This window comes from Myotis davidii, unplaced genomic scaffold (genome assembly GCF_000327345.1).
Source record: "Myotis davidii unplaced genomic scaffold, ASM32734v1 scaffold489, whole genome shotgun sequence".
Classification (NCBI taxonomy): domain Eukaryota; kingdom Metazoa; phylum Chordata; class Mammalia; order Chiroptera; family Vespertilionidae; genus Myotis; species Myotis davidii.
The window spans coordinates 55,591-76,886 of record NW_006299708.1 but is presented as its reverse complement, the minus strand read 5'-3'; the positions used below and the strand labels follow the sequence as shown (position 1 = coordinate 76,886).

Genomic DNA, 21,296 nt, shown 5'->3' with positions numbered 1-21,296 from the left:
TTTTATTCTTTATTTCAGTCAGTGTATTCTTAATTTCTGACTGGTCTTCTTCCATTTTTTTTTTTTTTTGGCATTCTCACCAAGATCTTTGAAGGTCTCACTAAGTTCCTCAGAGGTTTCTAAAAGACTCTTGAGAGGTTTCTAAAAGACTCTTGAGTAACCTTATAACTGTGGTTTTGAACTCTACATCCAGTAGTTTTCTTTCTTCCATTTCTTTCATTTGTGACATGTTTCTTTGTCTCCACATTTTGGCTGCTTCCCTGTGCTTGTTTTTATGTATTGGGTAGTTGCTAGATGTCTCCTTGAGTTGGTAGAGTGGCCTTATGTAGTAGGTGTCCTAGAGGGCCCAGTGGCTCAGCCCCCTGTCTGGCTCAGCCTCCCCAATCACCTGAGGTGACCACTCTTGGTGCACCCCTTTGTGGGCTGTGTGCTCAATCTTGCAGTTGAGCCTTGATTGCTGTTGGTGTCACTGTGGGGAATTGACCTCCAGGCCAATTGGCTGAGGGGACCAGCTGTGACTACAGTGGGAGAGCTGCTGTGCAGGAGATACCCTTATGGACCAGGACTTGCTTCAGTGGGGCTTTGGTGCTCACTGAGTCTGCTCCTTAAGTGTGTCTCTTATGGATGTAAAGAGTTGTAATCTGGTATGGCCTCACACTGGCCACTGGCTACGCTGGCTCTTGGGTCTCCAGGGAGGTGCAAAGTCAGCCACTCTCAGGGACCACCCAGCAATTCTTTGTCTTCACATTTTGGCTGCTTCCCTCTGTTTGTTTTTATGTATTACATAGAGCTGCTATGTCTCCTGGAGTTGGTACAGTGCCTTGTGTAGTAGGTGTCCTATAGAGCCCAGTAGCTCAGCCTCCATAGTCACCTGAGGTGGACACTCTTGGTGCACCCCTTTTTGGGCTGTGTGCACACTCTAGTTATAGTTGACATTTATTGCTATTGGTGTCACTGTGAGGAATTGACCTCCAGGTCAATTGTTTATGGGAACCAGCTGTGGATACAGTGGGAGAGCTGCTGTGCAGGAGATACCCTTATGGACCAGGACTTGCTTCAGTGGGGCTTTGGTGCTCACTGAGTCTGCTCCTTAAGTGTGTCTCTTATGGATGTAAAGAGTTGTAATCTGGTATGGCCTCACACTGGCCACTGGATACGCTGGCTCTTGGGTCTCCAGGGAGGTGCAAAGTCAGCCACTCTCAGCCACCATCCAGCAAGAGCTACAGAGAGATCTGCAGATTCCTCCTCTTTGTATTAGGTTTGGAAGTGTCCATGCAAGGCCCACCTGTGAAGCAAGGCAGGCTGGTGCTGGTGCTAGTTCCTGGGTCTTTTATTGATAGCCTTGGGGCTCCCAGCTGCAGCTTGTTTGACAGGTTTTAGGCTGAGAAAGGACAGACAATTCATATGCAAAAGCTGCTGCCCACAGCTTGGGTGGTGTGGCTGCACCAGGGAGATCCCAGCATGGGAACAATGACCTCTCCAAGCACCTCCGTCTGGAAGAAAGCCACCCCCAAGTTCCTGCCTCGATGCCAGACAGTCCAGTTTCTCCCCATGTGTCTGGGTCCCCCAGAGCTTCACCCTGCAATGGAGCTCAGAGGAAGTGGGAACTTGTAAATTCAGTTTGTGGTGCTGGCCTTTTAAGAGGAGCAGCTGGGTCACCAGCAGCCTGTGTGTCACTCAGCCTCAATCCGAAATGCTTTTCACAGTCTGTAGTTCTTACAGCCCGTAGGGACTTCTTTCTCCAGCTCTGGGACCCTGGGCTGGGGGTTCGGTGTGGGGCTGGGACTCCTTGTTCCTCTAGTGGCCACCGCAGAGGTGATCTCCCTCCAGATTAAAAAAGTGGCACACACTGGTGCCAGAACTGTCTGTTCTGCAGCTCCACACACCCTACCAGTCTCAGTGTGCTTTCTTCTTTACCTCTCTATTTGTAGTACTTCCACTCAGTCAGCTTTACTGTGGTTCTGGATGATAGTTGTTCTGTGTTTTAGTTATAATTTTGATGTGGTTCTGGGAGGCAGCAAGGACAGGCGTTTACCTATGCTGCCATCTTGGTTCACCTCTGAATTCAAAATTTATATGGAATAAATGGTCAAGGCAATCTTGAAGAATAATAAATTTAAAGGACTTATACTATAAGATTTAAGGAGTTATTATAATGCCAAAAAATTAAGCAAGTGTGATATTAGCACAAGAATAGACAAACATAAACAGAACAGACTAGTGAGTCCCTACCTAAGCCTATAAATATACATTCAGTTGATTTTCAATTAAGTCATTAAAGCAACTCAATTAAAAAGGGATTTTTTCAATATATGGTACTGGAAAAACTGGTTACATCGGAAAAAATGGGCCTAAAGATAAACTCTAAAACTATAAAGATTCTAGAAGAAAACATATGATATCTTTGGAAACTTGGAGTTCTAAGATTTCTTATAGAAGACACAAAACACACTGAAAAGGAAGGGGCATGATGGAGTTTGGGGTAATAGAAATGTTCTAAATCTTGATTTACAATTGTTAAAAAATAATTGAGCTGTTCACCACTATGCCATACACCTGAAGATTATATATATATATAATGTTACCTGCAATTAAAATATTTTTAAAAAAATAAAATAAGTGTTAAAATGCAAAAATAAAATGTTCACAGCAGCTTTACCAGTAATAGCAATGAACTAGAAGCAACACACATGTCTGTTAACAGGTGAATAGCAAAACAAACTACTATATCCATACAGTGGAATACTACTCAGCAAGAAAATAATGAACTATAGCCCTCCCAATGTAGCATCCTCCCAATGCACTAAGACTGTGGGTTTGATTCCTGCCCCACCCCTTCCCCCCATTCAGAGCACATATAAGAACCAACCAATGAAAGCATAAATAAGTGGAACAAATCTCTCTCTCTCTCTCTCTCTCTCTCTCTCTCTCTCTCTCCTTCCCTTCCTTTCTTTTTCCCTCTCTGTGTAAAATCAATCAACAAAATAATAATAATAATGAATTGTGGATATTCACCACAGCCTGGATGAATCTCAAATGCAGAAAGAAGCCAGAACAAAGAAAGTGGACATACCATATGACTTCATTTGCATATAAATCTTGAAAATAAAAATAAGGTACAAAGTGCAGCTCAGTGATTACTTGAAGATAGGTGATGGGAGTAGAACTTGGTATTCCCTTCCTAAATCAGGCAATGCCATTTCTAAGTAGCTCAATAGAAAATTATTGACATGAACAGTTCCTGTAAGTTAACCCACTGATTCCATGTCTTGCCTCTTGGTGGTACCCAAATAAATCTACCCTTTGCCTAAATTCAAAATTGATTCAACAACTAGCTACTGAGAACCAACTATAAACAGTGTGGTGAATACAAAGAAATCAAGACAAAAACCCTGGTTTCATGGATTTTCCAAATTAGTATCTAAAAATTACTAATTTTATTTTATTTTTGGGTGATTACAAGTCAGAAAAGGTGTGGGGGAGGTAGAAAAGGGTAAAGGAGGGATAAATGGTGATGGAAGGAAACTTGACTTGGGGTGGTGAACACATAATACAATATACAGACAGTATAGGATTTACACCTAAAATCTATATAATTTTATTAACCAATGTTGAACCCAATAAATTCAATAGAATTTTTTAAAAAAACTATAATCTAAGCTCATTGTATGTCTTCATTAATGTGTCCTCTTTTGTGATTTATATATTGAAATTTTTTTCTTATTTGGCAATTAGACTGAAGATGGTAGGAAACATACGAGTCTAGTATCTCCATTTATTCACCTACTAGGATGAATACAATTACAAAACTATATTATTAGCTCACCAATCCTTAAACTAATTTAGTATACTGGCAAGATGACTAGAATAAGATTCCATCTCTGCCTCTACAACAAATTAACTGCCTCATTCATCAATCAGGACAATTTCCTATAAAATGGAGTTGTTCTTTATAAAGTAGTGGTTTTCAAAAATTTTGGTCTCAAGACATTTTCATTCTCTTAAAAGTCAGTAAGGACACCAAGAAATTTTGTTTATGTGAATTATATCTATCAATATGAGTAGTAATTTAAATAATTATTTATTCATTCATTTAAAGCTGACAATAATTTAGTCATTGCATATTAACATATATCATGTACTTTTATAAATAATTATAGTTTTCAAAACAAAACAAAATGAGAAAAGAAATTGTTTTACTTTTTTGGTAAATCTCTTTAATGTCTGCCTTGATATAACTCAGCTAGATCTTTATAATAGCTTTTGCATTCACTCTTACAATATATTGTGGATGAAAATTATGAAGAAAATCTGGCTTAATGCAGTTATATACTTGGAAAACAGAGTATTTCTTAGTCTTTTAAGATAATTGTGGCTATTATTTGATACTATACCAAAGCTCTACAAGTGGCAGACTCTTTGTTTAATTGTAACACAGAATATGAAACCGTATTAATTAACTTTATATAATTGATTACATTAAAACTCATTGATCTATCTTACCTTTGATTGGATCTTTTACCCATGTGTAATTTTATAACATCATACATTAGTCATTTGGAAAATATTAGTTTACTGGGATTTGCAGAACTTTTAAATGTTAACACATTTTATTAAACAATATCAAAAATCGTACATATTACTATAATTACCAATATCATTAGAAAAAGCTAAGTTTTGGGAAGCTGTAAAGTTCACAGTGACAGATATAAGTTTTCAAAAGTTTGAATTCTTACTTGAAAATCTCAGTTTTTGATTGGCAACAAATATTGCCTGTGGTTTTCCTTGAAGTGATAGACTTGCTGTGCTCATTTTCAAGAAAATGCCTGCCAAATACCCAAATTAAATAACCATAATTTGCCTCAATTTAACTTTCAAGTAAAAATGTGTTTCATGCAAAAATCAGCTAGTGCAGACCATGAAGAACTGTTTTCTTACTTCCTAAAAGAACTATAATTTTATTCAGAATTCCCATTGTCCAACTTTTCCAAGCAGCAATGTGTTTTGTTGGGGGCAGGAAGGAGGTTAGGTAAGTCACTGCTATAACTCTGCCTTTATGGTCTGATTCCACTTGCCAATATATTGGTTGTTGTAATCATATACATATAACACAATTCTAACCAATGAGATATAAGGGGTATTTTCAGGGTGGAGGTGCAAGACTCCTGGCAAGTTTTCATGGCTGATAAAAGGGACACAAATGAACAGTTCATACTCTTCTTGTACTGGACATTGTGGTATTTGCATGTGATCCCTGGAACTGCAGCATCCATCTTGCGTGAGGGACACTAATCTGAGAAAGTGAGCTGATAGGCAGAGTGTGACAAAGGAGAAAGTGGAAAGAAACTGGGTCATCTTTTGGTGGAATTAGTCAACCTTGGATATACTCTACTTCCAAACTTCTTATTATGTGAGCTAAAAATTGTCCTTACTGTAAGACAGTTGAATTTCTGTTTTCTACCACTTACAACAGAAAACAACCTATGTGATATGAAAAGGCACCATTATGCCTATCTTTCACACTCAGAAATGTTTTACCACATCAATTAGATAATGAGATTATGGAAAGAGAAGGACCTCACCTCCTTGACCAAAGTCCTGTAGGATTCAAAATATAGAATACACTAAACAATTTTTCACTAGTATCCCACTCTTAACACAATTCCTCCCTCACTACCCAAAGTTCCAACATTTCCTTCAATATTTGATTAATGTCATACATACTATAAGAAATTTTGGGAGCAAATCAGCCAGTTCTTATATTTAGAAAGATTATTATTTTCCTTGATTATAAGATATACAAATGCCAACAGAATTTCTAAAAGTCCTATTTTAGAATTTACTGTCATAAAACCAATTTCATTAACCTGACTAGTACTTATAAATGGTGCTTAAGTCTCTCTACAAGTTAATAAGTAAATCTAATGTTTACAATCAGATTCAGTAAGATAAAAAATAAGTTAAAAATTTAATTTAGCAAAAAGTCTGTTTATTTTATATCATTTGCCTTTGGTTGCCTTTGGTTAGCAGAAAGCAAGGGATTTAGGGTTCCCATTTCAATAATGTAGCAGGTACCATCACAGACTACACTTTTAGTTAAAGGCCAGCAGAAACTGCTAAAGTAATAAAGGACAGTTGGACCTGGACAGACTATAAAGGTAAATAAACTCAAGCATTGATGCGTACAATGAGAGTCTGATTTGTTAAAATGAGAGCCTATATATTAGAGATTATACTAAAGATACCTGTCCAAAATTCTCAAGAATTACTGCTATTAAAAATGAATCTTTGTAATGAAGTTTTAGTTAAGTGGCTGGGTGGTTCATTTATAATGTTAATTAGAGAGAATATTTCAAAAATTAGTTCTGCCCCATGGTTGCTGTTGTCAGAGTGGATGAAATAATGGAATGATTACATTTTAAAAAGAAAAATCATTAGAGGATAAGACTAAATAGCCTGACCAACTAGCAATCTATTGAGCAACAATTCCATAGTCACTGTACTAGGTAGAAAAAAATTACTGTCTCATAGGTACTCATAAACACTACTGATAGGAGAATACTTGGTAAAACCATTCTGAAAAGTAATTTGGCAAGAACAGAGCCCTATCATTTACCAGCTAAAAGCTTAAAGTTCAGCTATTCAAATGCCACCTGGAAAAGCCATAATGCATAATAATTTGTGATTTTGCAGAGGAATGAATTTGAATTGCACAAACTGCAATGCTGGCATAAGGCAATAAAGTCACTTAGCTAGCTAGGAAACAGAAAGAGAAGGTAAAGTGAGAGTGGTACAAAAATGAATGCAGTCTCTGGCCAGGTAGCACAGTTGTCCCAATATGCCAGGTTGTGGGTTTGATCCCCAGTCAGGGCACATAAAACAATCAACCAATGAATCCTATATAATAAAAGCCCAATATGCAAATCAACTGAACAGCTGAATGACTGGCACAATGACTGCTCACTGTGACACACACTGACTGCCAAGGGGCACATGCTCAACACAGGAGCTGACCCCTGGTGGGCAGTGGCTCCCACAAGGGGAGCACCACTCACCTGGAAGCAGGGCTCAAGGCTGGCAAGCTCAGAGGCTGTGGCAGCGCTAAGGAGCACCCAGCTGAGCGGTATTTGTTAACAATAAACATGCCTCTAGCCCAGTGATGGCGAATCTTTTGAGCTCAGCGTGTCAGCATTTTGAAAAACCCTAACTTAACTCTGGTGCCGTGTCACATATAGAACTTTTTTGATATTTGCAACCACAGTAAAACAAAGACTTATATTTTTGATATTTATTTTATATATTTAAATGCCATTTAACAAAGAAAAATCAACCAACAAAAATGAGTTTGCGTGTCACCTGTGACATGCATGTCATAGGTTCGCCATCCTGTTCTAGAGCAATCACTTACTAACTGTGTGACCTTCAACAAGTTTTTTAACTAATTTCTGGGCCTCGAATTCCTTGTACATAAAAATGGGAATAGTATTATCTAGCACAGTGGTTCTCAACCTTCCTAATGCCACGACCATTTAATACAGTTCCTCATGTTGTGGTGACCCCCAACCATAAAATTATTTTCGTTGCTACTTCATAACTGTAGTTTTGCTACTGTTATGAATCGTCATGTAAATATCTGATATGCAGGATGTATTTTCATTGTTACAAACTGAACATAATTAAAGCATAGTGATTAATCACAAAAACAATATGTAATTATATATGTGTTTTCCGATGGTCTTAGGTGACCCCCGTGAAAGGGTCGTTTGACCCCCAAAGGGATTGCGACCCACAGGTTGAGAACAGCTGACCTAGCAGGATATAACATGGTAATTGATAAAAAAAAAAAAAAGTAGCTATCACAACTCATCTGCTGATATAGCCTTTCTAAATGTCAGGTTTTATTGCACATACCAAAGACTTTAAAAGTATAGATGGCCTTTAACCCACTAATTCCCCAATGATGGAGGAAGTACTAATAAGATAATATAAAATAGGGAATAAAAAAAGTGTTCATGGCACTATTTCTTACAATGGCTTTCAAAATTTGAAATTTAAAAATATATTATTCTATAAAAGTGAACAGGTAAATTGTGGTGTGTATAAATATAAGTTATACGCAATCATTTAAATATTTTAAAACTAATAATTTTAATAACATGAAAAAATGATTCATAAGTGAAAAACATTAATATATAAAACTGTGTGTAGACTAATCCTAATTTTTTATTTTAACTAATTTACTTTTTATTTTAATTGTTTAAGTAAGAAGGTAAATTTTAATGTATTTTACATGTGAATGGTCTAAACATTAATTAAAAGAGTGTTCGGATTAGATAAAAAGCTATACAGCTGTGTGCCTCTTTGCTGATCTTAAGCTGATTCTGAAATTTGTATGAAAAGAAACTAGAATAGAGAAAGCAACTTTGTGAATTTTTTTTAAAATGTTGGAAAACTCATAGTACCTGATTTTATCACTTAATATAAAATGACAGTTATCAAGACAGGATGGTATTGGCGAAAAGATAGAGCATAGATCAATACAACATAAGAGACTCCAGAAATAGATTCACACAAATAAAATCAATGCATTTGTTATAAAGTTGCAAAGGGAATTTAATGTAGAAAGGATTCTTTTCAACAAATGGCATTGGAAGAATCAGATGTCTATATGCAAAAATAAAATTAACCTAGATACATGTCTCTTACCTTATACAAAGTTTAAGACGAAATGAACTGTGGATCTAAATGTAAAACCTGAAACTATAAAACTTCTAGAAGAACACATAGGAGAAAATTTACCTCAGCTGATTTTGACAAAGTATGACACCCAAAGCATGTCCATAAAAGAAAAAAAAAATGGTAAATTGGAATTTATCAATTTGGTCTGAAAAAGATTTTAAGAGGATGAAAAGCTAAGTCATAGACATGGAAAATATATTCAAATCACTTATCTGATAAAGGTCTTTTATAGAGAATACATAAACAACTCTTTAACTGGGGATCAAGCCTGCAACCTGAGTATGTGCCCAGACTGGGAATCTAACTTTGTCTCCTGGTTTATAGGTCGACGCTCAACCACTGAGCCACGCTGGCTGGGCGACAACCTGATTTTTTTAAATGGGCAAGAGATTCTAATATACACCTCACTAAAGAATATATAACGATGACTCTACTATTGAATGGGAAAAATAGTAATTTTACTGGGGAGAAACCTTGCAGACACCACTTTAACCAAATGACCAAGGTTAACATTACCAGTAATGTCACCAATTTATTTTTTAAAGAAGAGATTAGATATATAAGAAGGAAAATCAGCAAACCAGTAATAGAGGTATTTCTGTGCTGTTGATAGAATTGTAGACAGATAATTTTCTTTGTAATGTTCTATATCATATTCAAAGTTTCCAACACTTATCATGTATTACTTTTGTTATCAGACCAACTCAATATGTAAATTGATTGAATGAATGAACAAATATACAGGTCTTGCCTTCACAGATGCTATAATTAATAGAGAGAACAGATAAATTATCATGAAACAAAATGCTTTTAGGACAAAATGCATTTAGATACTAGAGAGAAAGAGGCTAAATATCACACGTGTTCAAAGAAGGATAAAATCAGCAATTGATATAATAGTAAAAAAAAAACTTTAACAGAAGGGCTATTTATTTTTTCTCACTAGCATGAAAGCAGGGACCCTGCCTATCTTATTTAGTTTTATCCATTATGTCTAACACAGAATGATTTTGTGGACAGTACAGGTCCATGAATAACATAAATACAATTCTTAAGTACTTATGTGTTGCTGAATAAATACCTGCTGAATTAATGTAAACATTATACTGAAATTGAGCAAATATTTGCATCCATAGTGTTCTAATAAAGAGCCAAAATATGTATGTAGTGCTCAAGAGATTGTAGGAAAGCTCATCTAGGCTACAATGGAGGGAGTATACTGTAAAAGGTAATGAAAAATAAGGTTACATGAAGGGAAAGATCATGATTGTCCTTGAAAATCAGACAGATAAATTGAGTTAATAAAATAACAAATGGTGAGTCAATAAATAGTTGTAATGGCAATAATGAAATCTAAAATTTATTGAGCATTTACTATGTGCCAAGTACCATTCTAAATTCTTTACATAACTTCTCTCATTTTATCCTCAAAAGAATCTGTTAGGTACATACAACTGGTCCTCTTTTGCCAATGAGGAAATTAAGGCTCAGAGGGTACTACTTGGCTGAAGGTCATACATCTTCAAATTGCAGGTCTAACTCCAAAGGGCAAGCTCTTAAAGACTCTTTATGAGACCTCCACAAAATGCACAAAACATGTCTGAGGATACCAGAAAGCAGTGAGATCCCATGATATCAAAAATGTATGTTTATTCCATGATTTTGCATTGGAATCAGAAGTATCAGTACAAATTCATGTTTTTAACACAAACACAAATATATATAAATATATGTGTATATATGTAGAGAGAGATGTTTAAAAAATAGATGTGTGTATATGTCCGTGTATATATACAGATTTTTCTTAGTTTTGTCTGCTGAAAAGGCCTAGGAGTAATGACACCCCAGCAGCAATGGGCATTCTAAACATGGAGATCCTGATCTCTAAATACAATTACCCAATTTAAAAAACTATAGCTCCTTGGAGACAGAAGCGAACTGTAAAGGGCTCCTATTGGCCAAATCTGGGATAACTTCAGCAGAAAAAAAAGTAAAAATAGTATAAGTCATTATAACACTTAGAATAAAACAAAAATCCATAAATTCATACTGCTATAAATAAACAACTAAATAAATAGCAGAGAAGGTAAAGTTATTTGTTACATTTAAAATTAAATTTTAAATTCAAAAAAATGTTAAAAACTGAAAATTACCATTTGGCAAATATCACAGTAATAATCATTTAGGCCAGAATCCTCAATATATGCTAAAATTAGTGGTCAAAAGTTTGATGAGAAGGATATTTACATTGTCTCACAATATCACACCACATACTCATAAGATTTGCTCACTTTGTAAATACAAAGGGAAAGAATAGTGTCTTTACAGTGGATAAACCTGGCAGACACAACTTTAACCAAGGTATCATAGTTAACTCAAGGTAAAGAGTCTAATGTGTTGCATATACAGACATCAAAAGCCAAATAAAAACACATTAGAAATTATGTAGACACTCTTGCACAGTCACAGAACAGTTACATATATAAACATATGCACAAAAATACATATAGATAGTTGAGTGCATAGAGTTGGATATGATGAGTAGGTAAATTTGTAAAAACAACAAAAATGAACTGGGCATCTTAAGTAAATATACCCTGTTTCATCATAATAAAAATACACCTGAAAAGTTCAGTATAATTAAATTTATTATGAAAACTGACTAATTAAAAAAACATTAAGGCAAATCATTCCTCAAAATAACCATCTATGACTAATTAAATTTGTTTTATAAATCTAACCTTTTATATATGTGATTTTATACAATCATATAACCTGCAATAAGCAATTGCTCTAGTTTGCTTTTAAATTACCTCTGTCTATATACACATGCTTATAGACATCAAACTCTGATCATTTTATTCTAATCCTGAATCTATTTGCATTATACCATGCCACTTCTCCTATCATAAGCAGGAAGAGATGTAATCCCCATTTTATCATTTCCATTTCATTCCAGTGTCTCTCTAAAAAAAAAAAAAAAAAAAAAAAAAGTAGCAGAGATCCAAATACTCTGAACAGCAAATAAATATCTATAGAGTACATACGTACAAAGGAGGCAGTATAGGAAAGTTGTTAAGGGTAAAGAAATTGGAATCAAACTGCCTTGATTCAAATTCCCAGCTCTACAGTTTATTACCTAAGTGATTTTCAGCAAATTAATCTCTATGACCTATAGCTTCTTGATCTGTAAAGTGGGGACATCAATGGTATATATCTCATAGGTCTTTGGTGAAAATTAAAGATGGCCATGTATATCAGCATATTAGCACAGTGCCTGGCACATAGTAAACACTCAAAAATGTAAGTTATGATAACAATACTGACAAATTCTTTCTATTGAGCAGTATACTTCATGGAGAAAAAACTGTTCCTGGCCCTGAACCACACTACAATCTTTAATGAGTTGTTGCCTCTGATCACAAGGGAGATAGTACATTTAAATTAGAGAGAACTATCTACTGAACACACATACACATAAAACTTACTAACATTTGTACAGTAAGGGTAGTGCAATTTTATACACCATATACATAAGGAAGGGGTGCATATCCTACTGACAGTGAGTCAGTACAGGTATAATTACTTTTACATAAAAATACATTATCTCCATCATTAAAAATTACTTTTCCAACCTAAAGCTGCTTTTTTCATTTACTGCTAACCTTTCAGCATAAGGGTTATTACTTTATTCCACCTAATATATACTCTACCTAAAAAAATGTTCCACATATTTGTGACATCCCCATTTGGCATGACTTCAAAGATAAAGAAATCACTTACCTGAAAAACAAAGCAATTTAAGTGGCACTGCTCTTCCTGTTATAAAAGTCCCAATACTAGACTACTTCAATCAACAACCAGCCCCACTACCAACCAGTTTACTCTGGATAAGGTCACCAATATCCCCACCACTAGTATGGAGAGCAGATACCATTCATATCTTTGTGATGATTAAAAAATTCATCTAACTATGATATTGATGCATGAAGCAGAAAAAACAAACCCCTGGTTTTATGAAAGGCACAATACCCTAATGATAGAGAAATGTAGTATAAAATGTTATTTAAAAACTATATTGAAGGAGCCTGGCCAGTGTTGCTCAGTGGTTGAGTGTTGACCTATGAACCAGGAGATCATCGTTAGATTCCTGATCAGGGCACATGCCTGGGGTGCAGTCTCAATCCCTAGTAGGGGATGTATAGGAGGCAGCTAATCAATGATTCTCTCTTATCATTAATATTTCTATCCCTATCCCTTCCTCTCTGAAATCAATAAAAATATATTTTAAAAAAATTATACTATAGGAAAAAAAGAAAAGAAAACAAAACAAAACAAAAAACCCTTTCATGGTGTCTTTTGTAATTTCTTCATGAACACTTAGTCTTAAAAAGTTCCAAGAAAATAGGCTTGCTGCCAAGTGTTGTCAACCATTAAAAAAATCACATTTTAATACAATTGGATTTAATATAAATTGATGTATAGTATTTCTGTACATACCTGTATGATTGATATCTGGTGCACATTTATTAATAGCAATGTCAAAAGAAAAAATTGGAATATTTAATGAAATATCTATAAAATCTTTGCCCTGGGCCAAATGTCATAAGCAGTAAGCACCTACCTAGAAGATGTTTTTAAAAATAACTATTTTCAACAAAATAATTGTACTTTTATCCAAGAGTCTGTAGCACTATTAAGTGACTAAACCTTACTCCATTAAAATGCTCTAAATAAAAAAAGCAATTTTAAGTCATTTATCTACTTTGATGGAGAATAAATTATGGCAAATATAATTTAAAATATTTTATACACATAGCTTTTCAACAGATGTGCTATCATAATTACATGATGTACTTATAATAACATGAAAGATAGCCTTCCTATCTACACACTTTCTGGAAGACAGAAGAAGGGCAATGTTATCTGTGTCATACTGAGTGTATAGAGAAGCGAGACAGCTAACTTAAAAGTGGACCCAGATAAACAATAACATATAAAAGAATTGATAGTCACTCAACCATGTGAAGGCCTAAGCCATGATCTCATACTGAAGTGTTTTTAAAGCCACTTATTATGATTACTTAAATATAACTTTTAAATAATTCGATGCTTAATTCTTTTTTTCTTCAACGTTTTATTCCTAAACCATCCACTATCCCCACCAGGCAATTGTTTTTATTAGTTTCTTGAATATTCTTACAGGGATATTTTACTTTCTAAACTCTTTAGAGGTTGAGTGAAACTAGGGATGATGGGCTTTAGGCTGAAGAACATTTTCTCTGTCAAAGCCATTCATTGCTTACATCTGCCTCTCATACCCAGAAGGATGGTGGGTGGGACTAGCCAGATACCCTTTTAGGAGATTTATAGAGGTTTTAACTCTATATTCCTAAAACAGAGTGGAACTTTTTGCTCTGTCATTTCACATGTGCATTCTCCTCTGCTCTCTTTTAATCAGAACACTCATTCTCCTTTGAAAAAATATAACTTTCCCTTTAAATAGGTGATGGGGAAAACTTCTCAATTTGTTCAGGTGCCTTAGTAAGTTAAAAAAAAAAAAAAAAGAAAACAACAATCGAAACCCCAGAACTTAAAAAAACAAACAAAAATCTCAGAAGACTGGAAGCCTGAGGCCATCCTCTTTACTTCATTTTTCCTGGTATGTTACCTGAGCATTTGCAAAAAGGATGCCAAATGGGGAACACAGTCTCTACAGAGGCTCTACTGACCAAAGGTTAGGGTAGGTTCAAGTTGTTTAAGGAAAGGGGAAAAGGGAAAAACTTAATGGGCGCCCTTAACACTTTCATGGAAGCTCGAAATTAGAAAAGCCAAAATATCAAACTATAGACAAAGTTTAGAGTGCGTGGGTTGGGTATAGCTAGTGAAAAGGTTAGCCAGCAGGCAGGCTGGGAAACACCCCAGGGCTGACTGACGGTGGGGAGGACAAGTTTTAAATACCTACCAGAGCCTAGTAATCTATTAGCCTGCGTTCTCTGCCCCAGGCTCTGCTCTAGTCCCCAGAGCTGCTAGCTGCAGGAAAGCCAGCAGCCCTATTTTTAAACACTTACACCTCTCCCTTGAATTTCAGAAAGCTTGAGTTACCAGCTTTAAATTTAAATAATCTTTCTTCTTAAACAAGTGAAGACAAATTTGAATTCCCTAGCCAACGCCAAAGATAAAAGAAGGGAAAGGAACAAAAAGTGATTACAGCATGAGAGTGAGGTGATGAGGAAGGGTGGGGGGTTGCGGGGAGAAGGAAGGACTTACCGCAGCCTCTGCAGGCTGCCCCCACAGACTCAGGGCCAGTAAGAACAAGCCGGCTGCCAGGCTGACTCCACGAAGTTTCATTCTTCTCCGGCTCCTGCAGCTCCTTCAGCACCCACACGAAATCCCTGGCTGGCTCTGACCAATTGACATAATCTTGAGGGTTTATTGGGCGAGAGCTAGAGCCTGAGAGGGAGAGCGAGGGTGCCCCAATTGTGCAGGTCGGCTTAGGTGAGGAGAAAGAAGCTTTTATAGAGTGGAGGGGGAAAAAAGAAGAAGCTATTCTTCCCCCCCCCTCCCCTCCTCAAAGCCGGTCTCTTGGGAGTACTTTTCCCTTCTGTCCAGACTTGCAAACTTTTTCCTCACGCAAATCCCACAGATCTACTTTCCTGCCTGTCTTCCCCCGCACCGCCCCCTCCCCATCAGCTCTGGGGAATTTGAGGATCACTCCGCCACAGCCTTCAACAGCAACCTGCGAGGGAGTGACGCTCAGTTATTTGGGGGAGGGAAACTCCCAGACCAGATGACTGACCACTGTGAGTGTAACCGAGAAGCTTTTCTATTCGTTCACTTGCACTTTCCGTGGATACTACTCTTCCCTGCCCAGTTCAACTCTCATTGGTGTGAGCACCCAAGCCAATTAGAAATAGACCTGAGTTGGGACTATTTTTTTAGCGGATGGATCTCATGGAAAACGGATCTTTTTACTGTTAATGATTAGAAAAATTTTGGTCGCTGCTCCTTGAGCTACTGGTGTTCTTTCTCTTCAACCTGTTTGCAGGGAAGAGTTTCTACATACAACAGAATATTTGAAAATATTAGAAATATATAAATATATTTGTATAAGTAAATATATGCTTATAATCAAAGAATTAAGAAAATGAGCATACCTATATTTGTGTGAATACTTTATTGGGAGCTATATATGAGATTTGAGGCATTCGATAAATATTAGTAATTATTGTATGGTTGAATGTTATTGAAATACACTCATATATTTTTATTCAGCTACATTGAATGTCATAATATTTACCTCTTATATTGAATTAGCATGAAAGTTATTCACTCTCATTATAGTTGTGTTTCAGAGGGACTTAGGACAGAGAATTAAATAGCTGTCAGGCAATTTTCTTTAAAAATAACACAAACACTTAACTAGAAATATTTATATTGAGTTGATGGCAGTTGTATAGACGTATCCCAAAAAGACATGGGCATTACTTTTTTTAATTTTGGTATATAGATTTTTCAAGTACCAACACGTCCAGAAAATACTTGGATGTGGACTCCTTGGAGGGTCTTACAGGGATTTACTGAAGAATTATTCAGACCGTTTCTGTTATCTCGGATCCTAGAATTTATAACTTTAGAGTCTTTCAAGGCTTTAGAACTATTTCATGGGGTCCCACTCACCCTTATGTTCTACTCAGTTTAGGGTAGATTTACAACTCCAAGAACTATCAGCAGCAGCAGCAGCACCACTACCCCTACCTCCCAGGAGCTTAGTATAAAATTGGTTGGAATGAGTGCTGTATGCATTTGGGCAAACCTGAAAGGACATGTTGGGGCCCACTTGTCTACATAAAAGTCTCGTGCCTAATCTATATGTGAGTTATGTTGTAACAGTTAACAGTGTCTCATGGGAATGTGTGATGCATAATTGCTTACACCTTAGAGTATAGGTCTCTATGAGCCGTGCATGAAGCTGTGGAGATGCGTGGGAATGTTGTGGTAGAGGTTCCCCAAAATGAAAAAGACTACCGGCTGCCCAATGTAGGGTGGATGATTGACAGCAGACAACCCCGCCCCCTTCCCTTCCATTCCTTCCTCTCTTGGTGCTGGGAACTATCTTTTGAGTGCGGCAAGTTGTAGCGGGCACTGCTGAGCATGTTTCCCTTTAGGGCACTTCTTATCTAGGAGCTGAATTTAGTTTCTACCGAAGTGAGCTACTTCTCTCCCCTACCCGGTCCTTCTGAATAAGGAAGCAGCCTGCAAGCATCAGCGGAGCCCAGATGAGCCAGAGCTTCGGAGCCACTTAGCAGTCTCCTGGGACGCTGCTCTGGAGGATCTGAAAGCATGCACCGTGGGTGAGCTGTTGCTGCCCCGACCTCCTTTCCTCTTTCCTACTTTGGACTATTTTGCCATACTGAGACTATGCATACTTGTAGTTCTGTCATTGCAGAGAAAGTGGGGTCAGGCAACAAAAGAAGGTGGGGGTGTCTGTGGACAGACGCAGGGCTCTGGAGCCTAGAGAGCCCATGTTACTCACACTCCCTCCTGTTTCAGGTTGTGGCTACTCCTGATTACGTTCTGCCTGAGCGAGAAACTTGCCGGGGCGGTGAGTCTCTTCTAACGACCCTTTCCCTCCTCCTCCTTTGACCCCCACCTCTGGTGTTTGTGTTAGGGGGACTACAGGGGGCTGCCCCACAAAACGTAGGTCACATCACTCTCATTTCTATTCCTCCTTCTTAGAGAGGAATAGCAGAGTGTCAGGCTAATGCCTTTGGGAATCAGACATATTTCTGTCCCAAAACTTTGTAATGGGTTGTGAAAATAAAAGTAGAAGACACAAGAGACACAGGAACCTTACCAGATTATTTGAGATGACTGACATCTGATGCCTTTCTCTGCATCAGTCTCCGAAGCAGAAGAAATGTAATTTTCCCTGGTCTACAAGAACATGAATTTGGCACACAAATTTGAGAGTTGAAGGGAGCATAAGGAGTAGGACTTGAAAGTGTTGCAAATGTTATGGGAGTTGAGCTTAAGTATTTGTGAGTCCTTTGGCAGTACACAGTGACAACATCTGGATTTGTCTACCTGAACTAAACTGATAACACTAGGTTATGTTCAATTTCTGCCTGATGTTTTATTTTATTGGTTTTCTTTTATGTGTAAAATTAAAGTGGTTTAAAATAGACAAAAAAGTTTAAAGTTAACATTTAATAATAGGCCAGAGCGATGAGTCTCTTCTCCCGACCCTTTCCCTCCTCCTTTGACTGTTTAGATATCTTACATAAAATCAACTAGTGATTTCAGGCAAAGGAATTTCTGTAGACATTTGCTCAAGAAAAGTCTAATGGACCCCATAAATTAGAGAGATCTCTAATGGAATTACTAGGATAATTTACCAAAGGTAGTGTGCTCTGAATAATCAGAGATGCTGCAGTTTTCCAGTCTCACTAACTACTTATGTTCACAGAAATAAAGTTAACTGTGGAGTTCAAATATGAAGTTGTTCCACTATTGACTACTATTTCACTTCTCTATTTAAAAAACAACAACACACCTCCTAATAATAGCCAGCCATACACTATATAGATAACAAATGAATAAGATATTTACCTTGTGGGTTTTGACAATTTTAACGGATTGGCTCTAATTTACATATTTTAAAATCCTATTTATAAAGCAACACAATTCAACCAATTAAAATTACATAGTAACTTTATGAAAAAAATGATTACATTGTCCTGGTATATGTCTTCAAGAGAATATCAGAATGATGTGAAATAGTTTCCCTTAATAAAAGAGGGTGGATGATGCTAGGAATCTTGATTTTTAACATTTTGTGGCCTCTTAACTCAGAATGTCAGCTCTTGTGTAAGTAAATTCTAGACTTTGTAAGTAGATGTATTGATCTAGGGTTCTGCACACTTCTCCATCTGATTCCTCCAGTATACAAGTTTAGTCATGTGTTGCCTTGAGGTTTAATACTACATATATTGAAAATGCCAGGTTTTGAGTAGTTAACAATTTGTCCAGGAACCTTGCACTTGTGAAAATGTCACACTTGAGCAGAATACCCTCCAGTGAAACCTTTATTTTCAGACTCTGGCTGATCATATTCAGTGTACTTTTGGGAAAAACACTAACAAATTATTCTGAATAGCTGAAGACTTCCCACACACTGCACCCTGTCCCTTGATATCCTTATAAGTCAGCAGAGGATGATGCCTTCAATTATTAGAACAAGAAGTGTGACTCCAAAATCAAACACTGCTTCGGTAAGCTTTTTATTCATTGTTCTACAAAGTCACCTGCTGTCAGTGTGATCTTCTTTGGTAAGACTAAAATAAACCTTGAGATTCACTGACAGTACTTTCTTCCCTTAAGTCCAGAGCTGCTTCCTTTAATTTTTTGAAAAAAATGGAAGAGAAAGAGGAGATACATAGAGTAAGTTCTCAGAAGGTGACTTTTCTGAAGGGAAGTTTTTGTGGTTTTTTTTTTCATTGTACTCCTTGTATTGGATTCTCATCTATATTGCCTGTTTCTCATCTTCTACTCTCAATTGCAGTTTATCCTCTGGGTTTGTAAATTTTTTTTTACCTTTCAGATGGTTTTAAACATTTTATTTCTCTGTACCTCCTTTGACTGATATTAAAAAATAACTATTGTGAATAGATTGACAGGAACTATGTTGTGCTTCATTATGAGACAGTGTCTTCACTGTGAGAATTAAGTTGCCAATAATGGAATATTGGTGCGCATTTAAGATAGAGTCATTTAGGTCAGCGGTTCTCAACCTGTGGGTCGCGACCCCTTTGGGGGTCGAATGACCCTTTCACAGGGGTCGCTTAAGACTATCGGAAAACATATATAATTACATATTGTTTTTGTGATTAATTACTATGCTTTAATTATGTTCAATTTGTAACAATGAAAATACATCTTACATATCAGATATTTACATGACGATTCATAACAGTAGCAAAATTAAAGTTTTGAAGTAGCAACGACAATAATTTTATGGTTGGGGGTCACCACAACATGAGGAACTGTATTAAAGGGTCGCGGCATTAGGAAGGTTGAGAACCACTGATTTAGGTGCTTTTGAGTTCCTTCTTTGTCAGAGTTTATAAAGCAGTTCTCTTTATTAAAGGGATGTAAAGCTAAATGTTAAAATCCAGGATTTATAAATGAATTTTCATTAAATTTCTTTTAAAGGAGTGATGATCTTTATTCAGTTGAAATATTACACAGTTTATTTGAATATGATAGAGCTTAGGATTTCTGAATATCCATAAATGTTTTTGTTTGTTAACTGCCTAAGGCACAGCACACACAAGTTTATCTAAACATAGTCTCTCTAACTCTCTAGAAGTTTACTTTCTCAGACAATGGTAGTCATTGAGTTTCTTAAAGAATAGAATACTTAACAATCAGTAATTATCTGCAAGTGCATACATTGTGTTAGAGAAAAGACTAGAACGATCCATATCTCATCATAGGCCAACATGTCTAGGAGTTAAAATGTGTCCCAAAGTAGCTAGGGTCCTTATGTTTTGTTTCCAATTTTCTTCCCAAATCTGCTTCCAGGAAAGTCTCTAATACAACCAAAAATATTTAAAAGTCAAAGCCTACTGGGTGAGTTATTTGGGTGGAGAACGGGCAAAGAGGAGAATACAAGTATCAGTTGTCCCTTCTGCAAAGAACATAGGTAAAATGCCTTTAGCCACATTCAAATCAAGTTCAGATTGAAATACCTTTTTTTGTCTTAAAATTTTAACTTGCATAGATTGATACTTTCCACTGTGATTCAGATATAGATAAATCCTATTATTAGGATTAAGAGTATTTGCCTTGCTGGGGGTTGTGTCTCTACATACTTTTTCTTTTAAAAACTTTATTGAAATATAATTTACATACCATAAATTCATCCATTTTATCTATACAATTCAATTATTTTAGTACATTTACCAAGCTGTGCACCTCTAATGATATCCAGTTTTAGAATATTGTTATCACCCCAGGGAGATCCTTCATATTCATTTACAGTTAATCCCCATTCTCACAAATAACATCAGGCAAACATGAATCTACTTTTCTACCTGTGTACGTTTATCTTTTCTGGACATTTTATTTAAATAACATCATATAATATGTAATGTTTTGTGTTTAGCATCTTTCACTTAGCATAATGCTCTTGAAGTTCATTCATGTTGCAGCACGTATCGGTATTTCACTCGTTTTTAGTAGGCATTTTATAATGGCTATGCCACATTTTATTTATGCATTCACCAGTTAATAGACATTTGGGCACTTGACATTTTGGGCTATTATGAATAATGCTGCTATGAAAATTAATCTACAAATTTTTGTATGGACACATATTATTTCTCTCTTTTTAAAATTGTTTTATTGCTTAAAGTATTATATATGTCTCCTTTTTTTTCTCCCCTTGACTGTCCCCTAGCCTCTCATGCCTCCCAGTGTCTTGTGTCCATTGGTTATGCTCGTATGCATGCATACAAGTCCTTCGGTTGATCTCTTACCTCATCCCCCACCCT

The 21,296-nt window shown here is 36.4% G+C and overlaps 1 protein-coding gene across 1 annotated transcript in view; it reads right to left on the bottom strand.

Annotated features, from left to right (window-relative positions):
* Window positions 1–15,416, bottom strand: part of COL4A5 (collagen type IV alpha 5) — a 278,780-nt gene extending 263,364 nt beyond the window's left edge. Inside the window, exon 1 of the mRNA XM_006775788.2 lies at window positions 15,010–15,416. Within this exon, the coding sequence (XP_006775851.1) occupies window positions 15,010–15,090 (81 nt within the window). The 5' untranslated portion in view covers window positions 15,091–15,416. The remainder of the gene's footprint in view (window positions 1–15,009) is intronic.
* Between the last annotated feature and the right edge of the window lie 5,880 nt (window positions 15,417–21,296).